At 36.5% G+C, this 14565-nt stretch overlaps 1 protein-coding gene and 1 long non-coding RNA gene across 5 annotated transcripts in view; one reads left to right on the top strand and one right to left on the bottom strand.

The window, feature by feature from the left end:
- Positions 1–5510, top strand: part of LOC127443956 (uncharacterized) — a 25503-nt gene extending 19993 nt beyond the window's left edge. Inside the window, exons 5-6 of one of the 2 annotated variants that reach the window (XR_007897725.1) lie at positions 3248–3340; positions 3421–5510. This is a non-coding gene — a long non-coding RNA (uncharacterized LOC127443956). Of the gene's footprint in view, positions 1–3247; positions 3341–3417 lie in introns of both variants that reach the window. The other variant, XR_007897724.1, reaches the window with a different exon arrangement.
- LOC127443895 (dual specificity testis-specific protein kinase 2-like) overlaps positions 1–14565 on the bottom strand; it is a 19718-nt gene extending 5153 nt beyond the window's left edge. The window contains exons 1-11 of one of the 3 annotated variants that reach the window (XM_051702933.1): positions 14419–14565; positions 13459–13520; positions 12138–12656; positions 7870–7991; positions 6398–6446; positions 6166–6312; positions 5023–5105; positions 4074–4164; positions 3897–3980; positions 3411–3497; positions 3196–3292 (exon numbers count right to left, since the gene is read on the bottom strand). In XM_051702933.1, coding sequence (XP_051558893.1) covers positions 3196–3292; positions 3411–3497; positions 3897–3980; positions 4074–4164; positions 5023–5105; positions 6166–6312; positions 6398–6446; positions 7870–7991; positions 12138–12314 — 937 coding nt within the window. In that variant the 5' untranslated portion in view covers positions 12315–12656; positions 13459–13520; positions 14419–14565. The remainder of the gene's footprint in view (positions 1–3195; positions 3293–3410; positions 3498–3896; positions 3981–4073; positions 4165–5022; positions 5106–6165; positions 6313–6397; positions 6447–7869; positions 7992–12137; positions 12657–13458; positions 13521–14418) is intronic. The other 2 variants (XM_051702931.1, XM_051702934.1) reach the window with 2 other exon arrangements.

The following is a 14565-nucleotide window of genomic DNA, read 5'->3' as shown; positions in this document are numbered from 1 at the left end:
GTACCCTTTCTCTATCTTTTGGTCTTCACTCTTTTCAGTATGCATACTGGTTTCATCTACATATTTCATATATCTGATTTGTAAGTATTTAATCTAAATTGTAACCATATGATGTAACCTTTTAAGATATAAACATTATGAATCCATGTCAAGTTTAATGTCACTGTGTAAACTATATACATTCAAGTGCTACATAGTATACTGCAGTAAGGTCATAATAGGGTTTTAAACAATGCTCTCCCACATATTTTGCTATTCTAACTGCACTTATTTCTGTAGTTGGTATTATTAGCAGATGGTGGTAATAGACAAGAAATTCAGTTTTATACCATCTTGCTGTTAAATTTGTTTTCAGTCTCTTCAGCATTCCTACAGCTGAACCACTGTAGTGAAAATTCACTTTACAGTTTAATTGATTCATAAAAACGGACTTCTGCCTGTTGACTACAATGCAGGTGGAACTGCAATAAACCTACTAATGAGAGCCAAATGAAATGACACACAGATAAATGAGTTTATTTGATGAGGACCTCTCCCTGTTGCTCATCAACACCCGATTGCCTCACCTAGTGGTGAAGTCTAGTAACAGAGAGTCAAGATTGTGCATCAGCACTCTACTACTTTTCCTGCAATGCCAAGATGTACAAGGTTGAACTTCCAAAGGAATTTTAACCACTGAAATTTTAGAGGTGAATTTGCAAAGTGAAATATAATGGACCGAATATTATCTGTCGAAAAAAAAAAAGTAACTTTTAAAAAACTGAATTTTTAAATACATTTTGGAAGGTGAATATTTGTTTTTTTAATTTTTAATGATGACATATTATGCAAAATGTTTTCAATTGAAATATTCACAGCTTAAATATACAACCATATGAAATTGCATCCCAAAACAATGCAAGCACTGTTAATGCAATGTGTTTATTTTCAACTAGTGCAATTAAGTGCTCTTTTTTTTTGTTTCAAAGACATTTGTTGTTAATTTAATTCCACAGGGCATTCCCTAGCGTCCTCTTTTACCCAGCCAGGACTTACTCCAGACAATTCATCTTTTTCTTTTCTTTTAGCTTACTGGGCAAAATAATGCAAAATTAGCGCTATAGCTTGTCTAGCGCGTCTATGTGGATGAGACAACATTAAGCGGACTGCTGACTATTGCCCAGTAAACACTGTCAATTGACATAGAAGACAGTTGATGTCGCGCAGTCTGTCTTGGCATATTTAATGGGGTCATGTCGTACAGCCTGACAAGCAGCAATAGTAAAGGACAGAAAGAATTGTACAGTGTGAGCCAGGCTTAAATCTCACTGGCCCAAAATCCTGCTCCAGTTAATTGTATATTAAACATCAAATATGCTCTGATTAGCTGCAACTGAATCACGTCGCACAGCAATTTCACAGTTCACAGCTTGTCACATTTCACCTAATTACACAACTCCTTGTTTTTACAGTATATATGAACATTTATTTATATACTTTATATGTGCATATGAGTTTGTGAAATTACTTATTTACTTGTTTGTCTTTGTAGTTCTGTTCAGTTTGGTCTTTGATAGTGTTCAAATGGCTTAACAGCTAATTTCTTTCTTTTTTAGAGTTGAAGTCAGAAGGTTACATGCACTTAGGTTGAAGCAATTAAAACTAATTTTTTAACCACTCCACAGATTTCATATTAGCAAACTATAGTTTTGGCAAGTCATTTAGGAGATTTTTCCAACAATTGTTTACAGACAGATTGTTTCACTTTAAATTGACTATCACAATTCCAGTGGGTCAGAAGTTTACATTCACTAAGTTAACTTTGCTTTTAAGCAGCTTGGAAATTTTCAGAAAATGATGTCAAGCATTTAGGCAATTAGCATCTTGCAATTAGTCAATTGGAGGTGTACCTGTGGATGTATTTTAATGCCTACCTTCAAACTCAGTGCCTCTTTGCTTGACATCATGGGAAAATCAAAAGAAATCAGCCAAGACCTCAGAAAAAAAAAAGTTGTGGCCCTACACAAGTCTGGTTCATCCTTGGGAGCAATTTCCAAATGCCTGAAGGTACCACGTTCATCTGTACAAATAATAGTATGCAAGTATAAAGACCATGGGACCACGCTGCCATCATACTGCTCAGGAAGGAGACGCATTCTGTCTCCTTGAGATGAACGTAGTTTGGTGCAAAAAGTGGAAATCAATCCCAGAACAACAACAAAGGACCTTGTGAAGATGCTGGTGGAAACAGGTAGACAATATCTATATCCACAGTAAAATGAGTCCTATATCGAAATAACCTGAAAGGCTGCTCAGCAAGGAAGAAGCTAATGCTCAAAAACCGCCATACAAATGCCAGACTACAGTTTGCAACTTTTTGGGAGAAATTTCCTCTGGTCTGATGAAACAAATATGGAACTTTTTGGCCATAATGACCATTGTTATGTTTGGAGGAAAAAGGGTGAGGCTTGCAAGCCAAAGAACACAATCCCAACCATGAAGCATGTGGGTGGCAGCATCATGTTGTGGAGGTTCTTTGCTGCAGGAGGGACTGGTGTACTTCACAAAATAGATGGCATCATGAGGAAGGAAAATTATTTGGATATATTGAAGCAAAATCTCAAGACATCAGCCATGAAGTTAAAGCTCAGTTGCAAATGGGTCTTCCAAATGGACAATGACCCCAAGCGTACTTCCAAAGTTGTGGCAAAATGGGTTAAGGACAAAAAGTCAAGGTACTGGAGTGGCCATCACAAAGCCCTGACCTCAATCTGATAGAACATTTTTGGGCAGAACTGAAAAAGCATGTGCGAGCAAGGAGGCCTACAAACCTGACTCATATGGGCCAAAATTCCAGCAACTTATTGTGAGAAGCTTGTGGAAGGTGACCAAAAAGAATTGACCCAAGTTAAACAATTTAAAGGCAATTCTACGAAATACTAACAAAGTGTATGTAAACTTCTTACCCACTGGGAATGTAATGAAATAAATAAAAGCTGAAATAAATCATTCTCTCTACTATTATCCTACCATTACACATTCTTAAAATAAAGTAGTGATCCTAACTGACCAGGAACAAGCATTGTTTTCTACGATTAAATGTCAGGAAAACCTGAGTGGAAATGTATTTAGCTAAGGTGTATATAAACTTCTGACTTCAATTGTATATAACTATGACATAAAAAACTCATTACCAATGTTTAACTTGTAACATACCTAATATAACTGGCGCTTCACTCCTCTCCCTCTCGCTCTTGATTCTCTCAAGGGTCACTACGATCTCTGAGAATGCAGGACGGCTGTCTGCACACATCTACCACAGAAAGAGAATAAACAAATTAAGAAACAGAACCATGACCAGGTGGGTCATCTCTTCCCCCCTCTAGATTTTCCTTATGCCCCATACAGAAACTTTGTACAATATGGCTTACATTGCAGCAGTTGACAGCCAGGCAAAGAAATGAAGATGGACAGTCTCCCACCATGTGCTCAAAGGCCTCAACATCCAGACCAAAATCCTACAAACAAACAGACAGATGCCTTGATGATGTTTCATATGTACTGGACATATAAGAAACCTTCAAACATGCATTGTTTCAGAGAAAAATGGAAATATGCTCCAATAATTTTGAGATAAATCCTGAGTTTTGCAATAATGAACATGTGTTACAACGTCCTATAATACATTTGTATTGTACATTTTGGATCTTAATACATTTTCACTTCATAATAGCTGTTAGGAGCAAATGGCTGCATTGGCAATAGACATTCAGACGGGATTTAAGGCTCAAATTTAGTTATTTGATGATTCTCCACAAAAATTGAGTCTAGGCTTCATTTATGTTTGGCAACCCATTACTTAAGCAGTGGTTTATTCAATGTTTAATTCACTGCTGTGGCCATGTGCAGTCATGTACCTCTGTCCGTGGCAGGATATCTGGGTCAGCCTCAATTCGACCAATAATCTCACAAAGGATTATACCATATGAGAAGACATCCACCTATGAAATAAAAATGCTTACTTTACATTTATTTCAGTGATAACAAGACACAACACTTGGATGTTGAGATGCTAATATTCAATAACAAGGTACCTTCTCATTGTAAAGCTCTCCTCTTAACATTTCCGGGGCCATCCAGTAGGGGGAGCCCACAACAGCCAAAGGTTGCTTTTCAGCACAATCACTGTGCACAAACAAGATAAATGTTTATATTTTCTTATCTAGGAATAATCCAGATTTGGTTGGTTAACATGGGGCTGTGATAAGTAAGCCTCTACTTTTAGATACCATAACTACACTATTATGGGGGCGTAAAAAAACTTTATTGATGGCCATTTAAAATTAGTAGTGTATTCTGAATAAATACAAATGTTTCCAATTAACATGTAATTTGCAAATACTTCATTATATTACAGTACTATTTTTGGAGCTCTACCAAAAGTGTGAAATTAATTTTCCCACATTTTTCCCTGTCTGCTGCCTTTCACATCACATCTCAGGTAAGATGCTAGAAAAAGGCTTGAGATGGTGCACATTCATGGGATGTCATCAGCCAACCAGCATTGGCAGCATGTCAGGACATAGTTTTCCTGTGGCTCCAGAGTGACATGGCATTTTAGTTTATGGGGCCATTTGATAGCCGGGTAACTGGCATGGAGATAAGTTGGAATGCTAACTCCTAAGTTATTACACAGCTCTCTGGAATAATTGATTCTGATTGTCCAATCACAGCATTCAGCAGTCAAATATTCCAGTATAATGATCGCACATTCAGGCACAAACTGATATTTCATCAATCCATGTAAGGTCTAATCAACCTGTCGGATTTATTTCACGTTAATGACCAGCTGACTGTACACTACTCCTTACGTATTATAGACCTCCTTGTTCCTTACAATCAATATTTGGACTTCCCAAATAAGTGAGATACTTCAACTTGTATCACTAGGTAAAGACATTTAAAATGCTAATCAAAAATATAATTAAATAAAAAAAGTGTCAAAAAACCTGTTTTTCTGTGTAAAAGGAGAGTTGAACTGACCTGTAATCAGGGATTTTTTCTGCCAGTCCAAAGTCCCCAACCACAGCTGTAAAAGCAGCATTTTCACAACGCACCAGACAATTCTGCGAAAGGGTGACATGTTAAGAGTTAGGGCTTGGAAAAAATACAGATTTTCCGATGCATCGCGATCTTCGTTTGAACGATCTCAATATTGATTCCCAAGATTATCAAATCCCAAGATGATCTTTCGCAACCCTCTGTAATTCAAAGTCGCTATGAAACTAAAAATTTCTATGATTAGCCACTGGCTAGTAAATGTTCAGATTTCACTCACCAGTGAATGAGTAGTGGAGAAGTTATTAGCACAGAGGTCCTTTCACTGTGTGTTGAGAATAAAAGTTTGGTTTAACACGCCTGTGTGTCCAAAGACGATCCATGGATCCATATGTCATTGAATAATGTTTCTTTTAATACCCTTTCTGTTTTTTACAGTCAGTTGTTGATTAAAAAAAAAAAAAAAAAAGAAACATTTATTTCTAATCACATATGGATGCGCCATAGAAACCACGCACGTCTTCTTTCGCAATATGCGCTTACAGGCTGATGCCGCTAGTCTTAAAGAGAGGGTACCGATTAAGCATGTGTTCTACATATCAATGTAATTACTTGTAAATACTACAAACTATGCAAGAAACAATAAAAATGTAACAATAATATATATGCAACATAATACAGTATATGCAATTTCAAGACATTCATTGATAGAATAGACTGAATGTGAAAAATATTAAAAGCTAAAATGTGACCAATTTGATGAAAAACTAATGATAAAATATATTTGTAAAATTTATATTTTCGAATTGTACCTAGAAGTTTCCTTTATAATTAAGAGCATCAACTAAGGATTTATTTTATATGCTAGCAAAATAAACACTGTAACAGAAATGTACCCATATGAATCGAGATTGGATTCGAAAGCTTGTGAATCAAAATCGAATCGGGAAATCTGTATCAATACCCATCTCTATTAAGAGTATGTATAAGGTATTTTTAAATGTTCCTTTACAAGTTTCAACATCTCAGCTTTATTTATTTGTCCCATAGAAGCTTGTAACAAGCATACAGAGACTAGTCTAAGGCAGTGGTGTAATAGACTACTGTATTAAAAATGTGTTTGTTTACCTTGGACGTGAGATCTCGATGGAAAATGCCCTTGCTGTGTAGATACTGCAGCCCTCTTGCAATGTCCAGAGACAGACCTATCCTCACAGTCCATGAAAGATATATTTCACTGTCCAGCAGCTGCTCCAGGTTTCCCCCATTAATGTACTGTAACCATGATACCACAATTATTACTACATCAACCAGACAGACCATTAACTACTGTAGTCTGGATTTCTGTGTGAAGTCTTACCTCAGTAAGAGCATGAAGCTGTCCTTCTTGAACACATACCCCCAAAAACCTAACAGAGGAACACAGGGAGATAAAGTAAGTAATAGAACATATAGTGAGTAATTGAATACATAATAGAATACACTATAGTGTCTGATTTAAAAAAAAAAAAAAAATAATTTTTTTTTATAAAATATTCAATGCCCGACATATGTCTTTAACTGAAACATTGTGTTATTGAATAAAGATTTGCAACCTATGACAGTGTGCAGGATTTGTTTTCCAGAATATTTTATAAATAAAATAGAACTGCATATAAGAAATGTTGATACTGTATGCCTATTAATTTTTCTGAAGTGCTTTTAGTGAATCCTTTCCAATGCCATAATTTAGCACAAAGCTAATTTATAAGCTTTATGTTCAACTTTTTTATATATGATTATTGATCTTGGCTATCCAAAGATTCTTCCTGTACATGTTTTGTTGATCTCACGTTAAAAACCTAGGACTAGTTTGCAAAAGTAGGTTTTTTAAATAATTTCAAATATTTAACTAATTATTTGATAGACACCAATGGTCCTTGAGGCAAAGTTGTTCAGAAAGTGGAGAGCTATCATATGATATGCCTAATGTGTGTCTGTGTGTGACACATCTAACAATATTCAGCGATTTAAATGCATGTAAAATGTGACAGCTCCTCCCAGACCCCATTTTTTTTTTTATAAAATATTCAATGCCTAAAAAACGTCTTTGACCGAAACATTGTTATTTAATAAAGATTTGCAACCTATGACAGTGTGCTGGATTTTTCTATAATCTTTTCCAGAATATTTTATAAATACAATGGAATTGTATATAAGAAATTTTGATACTGTATGCTTATTAATTTTTCTTAAGTGCTTTTAGTGAATTTTTTTAGTGAAAGCCATAATTTAGCACAAAGCTAATTTATGGATTCTGTCTTCGGTGTCAAAGGTCTAACTGTGATGTCATTGTAGCAGTGTTTCCAATGGAATTGTTTTTAAAACGAGGGAGCTATTTTAAATGTATATCTTTAACTACACGGTGTCGAAAACATTCAGTGAGTAGGTGAGAAGTTAATTCAGTAACCACTCTGACAGATTCAGTGAGTAATTCGTTAGACTGATTCAAACTCATGAGTTTGTGAGTCTTTTTGTCTCAGTAAAAGAACCAGCTCATAAGAGAGTCATTCATTTCGTAAATCAGATTAAGCTGGTCATTCTACACTTTTCTTTTTGCGAAGTCTGTTTACTGTCATTGTATTATTTCTCAGTACCCAGTCTTTTGCTCTCATCACAATCAACTCAGACTGCAACGTGTTGTGGCACTGTAAATTCAGCATCTGTGCAGTTCTGCGACTGAAGAGCAGTGCAGGAAACACTCCACTGTAGTATTTTCAAATCATTTCATACACAAACAGAGAAGTATTCCCAGTTTTAAGAGGAAAGAGGAGAAAATGGTGTGTGTCATACCTGAGGATGTTGGGGTGGCAGAGGCGGTTCATGAGTTGCACCTCTCTCAACATGTTGGCCTTGTTACTGGCCATTGTGTTCATCTTCAGAGCCATCACCTGCCCAGTGATTCTGTGCTGCACCTGTATGATACACACACAGACAGAGAGAGAGAGAGAGAGAGAGAGAGAGAGATTCAGTAACACCACTAAAAGAACTCTTGAAATGATTCAGGCAATGCACAATATAACATGCTTTATGTTGATTTTCCATTAAAGGGGTCATGACGTGCCTTTTTTATTATTTTAAAATGTTCCTTGAGGTTCACTTATAATATTAGTAAAGGTTTTTGCACAAAAAACAGTCATATATTTGTAAGACATTTCCATTTTCCATCCTCATTCTGACCCTGTCAGATACGCTCAGTTTTGTTGCTGCATCTCCTTTAACCCTAATAACCCTAATAATTTTGCTCATCATTTCCATCCAGTTTCTGCATGTAGGATCAAAATCTAGTTTTATCACTCACATTCTTGTGAACTCATGATGGAGTGGTGAAACTCATGAATATTAATTAGGTTATGAGATGATGTCAAACAATCTTTTACCGTTTTGATAAACAGTTGGTCTTGATGACCAATTTAAGAGCTCCAAAAAATATTTCACATAATTTCATAAATTGAACCGTATATCTGGACACTGTCAGTACTTGGATTTTGTTAGTCAGTGGATAAATACATGGATCAGTAAACTTAGCCAGAATGACTGATTGGTCTCTTGGTAAAGTTTACGCCTCCAGTACAAGGGGTTCAGGATTCTAATCCACCCTAATAATGCTTTTTATTAAAAAAAAAAACAGAGAGTGCATCTGTACGTCAGTGGATGTATATCATGAGCAGGAACTCATCTGTTTGCATTTTGCTTTTTGATTTAACTGGAATGGAGCGCGAGCTAAGCAACAGCGTTTCTTTTGCATTAGACAGTTACCTGACAAAAGATAGATCAAAAAGTGGTGGGGACATGTCCCACCCATAAATACAGCAGTATTGTCATTCACTTGTTACGAAAATGGAAGAGAGCTCTAAAAAAAAAAAATCAATTTAGGCCACAACCACACTAATCCGTTTTTGTTTGAAAAGTCAATTTTCAGTTCTCACGCCATCTTTTACAAAGTATGCAGCAATTTTCAGTGGAGGAAAATGCCATTCTAGTGTGAATGAGAGGCATAAATGTAGCGAAATTAATGCGTTTTCAAACATAAACTTATTAGTGTGGAAACCCATACTTCATAAACATCAAAACATAGTCCACTTTTTCCAACCTACATTTAGATTTGATCCAGAACTGTAATTACGAACGTTGTTATGTCTCCCTAAAAATAAATTTCTTACACAAAATAGTCATCAAAGGTGCATTACTCCACTGGAGTGCCTAAAGCTTCCACAGCTGGTAAGCACAGCAGTGTTGAGTGCTTGATGGGTAATGCCATTCAGTCATGTGGATGACCTGCACTCATTCAGTATGAGATCTACAGTTGTGCTCAAAAGTTTGCATACCCTGGCAGAAATTGTGAAATTTTGGCATTGATTTTGAAAATATGACTGATCATGCAAAAAAACTGTCTTTTATTTAAGGATAGTGATATGAAGCCATTTATTATCACATAGTTGTTTGGCTCCTTTTTAAATCATAATGGTAACAAAAATCACCCAAATGGCCCTGATCAAAAGTTTACATACCCTTAAATGTTTGGCCTTGGTACAGACACACAAGGTGACACACACAGGTTTAAATGGCAATTAAAGGTTAATTTCCCACACCTGTGGCTTTTTAAATTGCAATTAGTGTCTGTGTATAAATAGTCAATGAGTTTGTTAGCTCTCACGTGGATGCACTGAGCAGGCTAGATACTGAGCCTTGGGGAGCAGAAAAGAACTGTCAAAAGACCTGCGTAACAAGGTAATGGAACTTTATAAAGATAGAAAAGGATATAAAAAGATATCCAAAGCCTTGAAAATGCCAGTCAGTACTGTTCAATCACTTATTAAGAAGTGGACAATTCGGGGATCTCTTGATACCATGCCAAGGTCAGGTAGACCAAGAAAGATTTCAGCCACAACTGCCAGAAGAATTGTTCGGGATACAAAGAAAAACCCACAGGTAACCTCTGGAGAAATACAGGCTGCTCTGGAAAAAGACGGTGTGGTTGTTTCAAGGAGCACAATACTTGTTGACCCCTCTCCAAACATAGCGCTTATGGTTGTGACCATAAAGCTCTATTTTGGTCTCGTCACTCCAAATTACAGTGTGCCAGAAGCTGTGAGGCATGTCAAGGTGTTGTTGGGCATATTGTAACTGGGATTTTTTTCTGGCATTTGCTTTTTTCTGGCAACTCGACCATGCAGCTCATTTTTGTTCAAGTATCGTCATATTGTGCTCCTTGAAACAACCACAGCGTCTTTTTCCAGAGCTGGAAAACAGCCATTCAGAAACTAGTTGTATTAATGTCTTTTTGAATTAAAGTTTGAATTAAATAAGACCATCAGCCTGAGAGGGTGTGAGTGACAGGGAGATCCAGTATGGTGTGTTAATAGTCAACATTAGGCACTAATAGGTTTTGCATTTCCCGTCATCACACCTAACCTGCTGGAATCCAGGACATCATTGCATACTGAATCCCACATGTAGAAATCAAGATATCAGACTGACTTTGATTAATAACTATTTGCAACAGCTGAAACAACCATATAATCTGTAATTACCCTGTGATGCTTTTGTTGTATAGAAGTGATTTATTACAATTTTGACTTCTAAATCATATCGCTCATCATGGAAAGAGGGAAATGACTGTTGCAAATACCATTTTCTTGCAATGGCACAAACCACCACATTCATTAAATATTCAATTTCTGTCCCAAATGAAATCAATGAATGTATTGAAGAGTGCTATTCTTTAATTGGACTAATGTTGAAAGCTACACACTCGGTTTTTACTCAGTAAGTGGCCTTTTAGTGCTGCACTTACAGTAAAACAACCTGTACTGCTCTTTTGTAACTAATTGTGGCTTTCAGAAGTAGCTCTACAAACAAAATACAGTAATTTAATTTAGTCAGATGTGCCTCTTAAATTTTAAAACCTCATTAGTTAACTTAAAACCTATGCTCATGTATCTGTAATACTGAAATAAATCTGTAATGCTGAAGATACTAAACTAGGAACCACTGATGAAGAAAACTGTCATTCTATGCTGACAATGTTCCACATGACAGCCCTAAATAATAGAAAAAGATAAGAGACATGAATACTACACAAGGTCCACTATGTGCCAAGTTCAAAAGAAGTGTCGGATTTGTTAATGATTAAATATGGAACGTTTAGAAGTTCAAGATAGTCAGTTGCGCCCAAGGAATGTGCCGCAAAGGGAAGGGTCACACTGTGATGTCATCAGAATGATGCTGAAATAAGAATCCAAAAACCAGAGAGGTCAACTGTTGACCATGTCAGCATGAAAGATTATTAATGTGACGCATATTAAGCCTGGCTGTTTAATATAGTGGCAAAAGCATGGCTTTTAAATAAAAGAAATAGGCAGATATTTTTGTGGACTAAAGTCTTGGGTACTTGAGACAGTCAGCAGAGACATGGGCCAATAAACACACACATACCCCTCTGTGATGAGGTAGATAGATTAGGACAGGTTGGTAATCTGATTATGCTGTCGAGTAGAACTGACCTGTTTTATCATTAATCACTGACACTGATGTTGCTCTTAACATTAACACATTATTGGTATCATGTACTATCAGATACAACTCAAGATGATTGGGGAAAAGAGATTTAAAACAGCTAATTTGCATTGCAGTTCATGAGACATTTATTAAAGTGAAACATTCCCTACATATACATCCAAATATGCATTCAAATTCAAGTGTGTGTGCTTACAATTTTCTTATAAACTACAGTTTAATGTTGCATTGTTGATTATTGGAGGCTCTTCTATGAGCTCCAGTAAGGACCATAATGAATACATTTCACAAGTCTCCTGGACTTTTCTTGACAGGAAATAAAAATCTATTCTGTCATATATGTTATTGTATGGATGGGAAGTAGAAATTTGCTAATTGTTTTAATCCCAAACTTGAAGCCATTTATGTTATAAGTGTAATTCCTCAAACCAGCAGCCAGTAGTGACAGGTGCAACCAATCATCTGTCAGGAAAAGCATGACCACTGCAATAAGTCTGCCACAGTTGAGAATCATGTGTGGGGGTAAGAAGAGGAAAGGTTACCTTGAACACTTCAGAGAAGAAGCCGGAACCTATTTTTTCACAGAAGAAATCGTCAATTCGTGCCAGGCTGGAAACAGCACTTCGCAGAGCCCGGTACGATGACGGACGGATCCGGTGAGGCCCATAAAGCCCATGTGAATGGTGCTCGCATGGTTCTTGATTATCTCCTTGATTCATTATAATGGATGGATAGGCAGCAGGTACTTTAACGTAGCCAAGTCCATATATCCATGATCCGAGTGTGATGAAATACGATTAATCCCTACTAATTCAAACTATGGCAATATTCCCGTTTAGTCAATAATGCTCCCTGTTGTACTATTCAGCATCAAACCACATAAAATTACCCAATTAGACATTTTCCAAAAAGGACTAAACGCAAATGATGAAGAGTATGCTTGGGCTCTTTCCAGAGTGATGCAGTTGCCATGTTTCATATTCTGGTCAGCTGTCCTCTCCAATCTCTGTCACCCGGTTTCGGGGTAGCTTTAGTCAGTACAGGTTACAGCACCAAACTTCCTGCAAAAAAAGTTCAATACGTTTTTAATAGAAATATCATTAGGGTCCGTTCAGGACTAATGTGTTGTTGTGCTAGATGCAGTGCAACGAATAGAACAGAACGCAGGTGTCTCAAGATGCATTTTTGAAAAGATAAAAGGAATATTCTGGGTTCAATATAAATTAAGCTCAATCAACAGCATTTGTGGCTTAATGTTGATTACCACAAAAATGTATTGACTCGTACTTCCTTTTCTTAGGGAAAAAGCAAAAATCGAGGTTACAGTGAGGAACTTACAATGGAAATGAATGGGGCCAATATTTGGGGGGTTTAAAAGGAAGAAATGTGCACTTGCATTAAATCTTCTACTAAAATTTGTGTATTATTTGAGCTGTAAAGCGGTTTAAATAGTTGTTTTTGCGAGATTACAGGGTTTATGGCGTTATTTTGTCATGGCAACGAAATTGTAAAATTGGCTATAACTTGACACCGAAAAGGTTAGTAAGTGATTTTATCACACTGTGTTGTGGCTATAGTTTAGAAACAGTGGGTTTTTTTTAAAGGAATATTCCAGGTTCAATACAAGTTAAGCCCAATCAACAACATTTGTGGTATAAATATTAATTACCACAAACATTAATTTCGTCCATCCTTTTCCTTAAAAAAAGCAAAAATCAAGGTTATAGTGAGGCACTTACATTGGAAGTGAATGAGGCCAATCCGTAAATGTTACAAAAAACTCACTATTTCAAAACTATAGTCATAAGAAGTAAACAATATGCATGTTAACATGATTTTAGTGTAATAAAATCGCTTACTAACCTTTTCTGTGTAAAGTTATAGACAATTTTACTACCTCGTTGCTATGATGATGTCAACAAACCCTAAAACGACAGTAAAATGACAATTTAAATGACTTTCAGCTCAAATAATACATGAGTTCTAACAGATTAATTAATGCAAGAGTTTTTATAAAATTATAAGCTTCACATTTCTGCCTTTAAACCAAAAAAATTGTCCCCATTCACTTCCATTGTAAGTGCCTCACTGTAACCTGGATGTTTTTAAAGAAAAGGACGAAGTCTAAATAATTTTGTGGTAATCAATATTATGCCACAAATGCTGTCGATTGAGCTTAACTTGTATTGAACCCGGAATATTCCTTTAACTTGACACAACGTCTAAAAAACGCAGAGCTCCTGCGCGAGACGCTGAAAATACACGAGACTTCTAGCGCATGTTTACATAGAAATATAATGAAAAAAAGAGCACACAGTAACTGACGCAAAAACGTGTTTGGTGTGAACGGCCCCATACACTGAGCGCCTAATTACTTTCATTCATAGACGTAGGCTGATCTATTACATGCTGTCGCGATTTATTGTAGGCATTATTTATTTACAGAGTAAAATTATGACAGTATGATTTATGGTACATTGCTGCAAGCTTTTTAAATCAATTTACAATACAGCAAAACTAATCCATCTTGAAGGTGGCTTTTATTTTTAATGGCTGAAAGAAAGGAGGTGTGCTGTCCGCACCATCTGTCAAGCATGACCGCTATACAGCTTGCTCAATGTAATTAGTGTCTCACCTACACCGAGTTTTAAAGCGACTACAGTCTCATCGTTTTTGCAAGCTTAACTGATAATTATTTGATATCATAAATGCGATATAATTATAAAACCATATATAAGTGGGCACATGCAAGCCAACCGGTTAGCGCAGGGTCGGCATGCACGTAGCATGCCCATACGGCTGCCCAAGAATAAGGCACTTTACCTGATTTTAATAAGATCGAAGAAATGACTGTCTCGCCTGCGTACCGACGTTGCAAGTAGCAGATCTTTTATGTTGAGTCATTCAATATCTCATCCCTATGCTGTCACTGTACTCATCAGCCATAGTTGAACGCTTATACCGCTTGTA

This window comes from Myxocyprinus asiaticus, chromosome 7 (assembly GCF_019703515.2).
Source record: "Myxocyprinus asiaticus isolate MX2 ecotype Aquarium Trade chromosome 7, UBuf_Myxa_2, whole genome shotgun sequence".
NCBI lineage: Eukaryota > Metazoa > Chordata > Actinopteri > Cypriniformes > Catostomidae > Myxocyprinus > Myxocyprinus asiaticus.
This window is presented reverse-complemented; position numbering and strand designations above follow the sequence as displayed.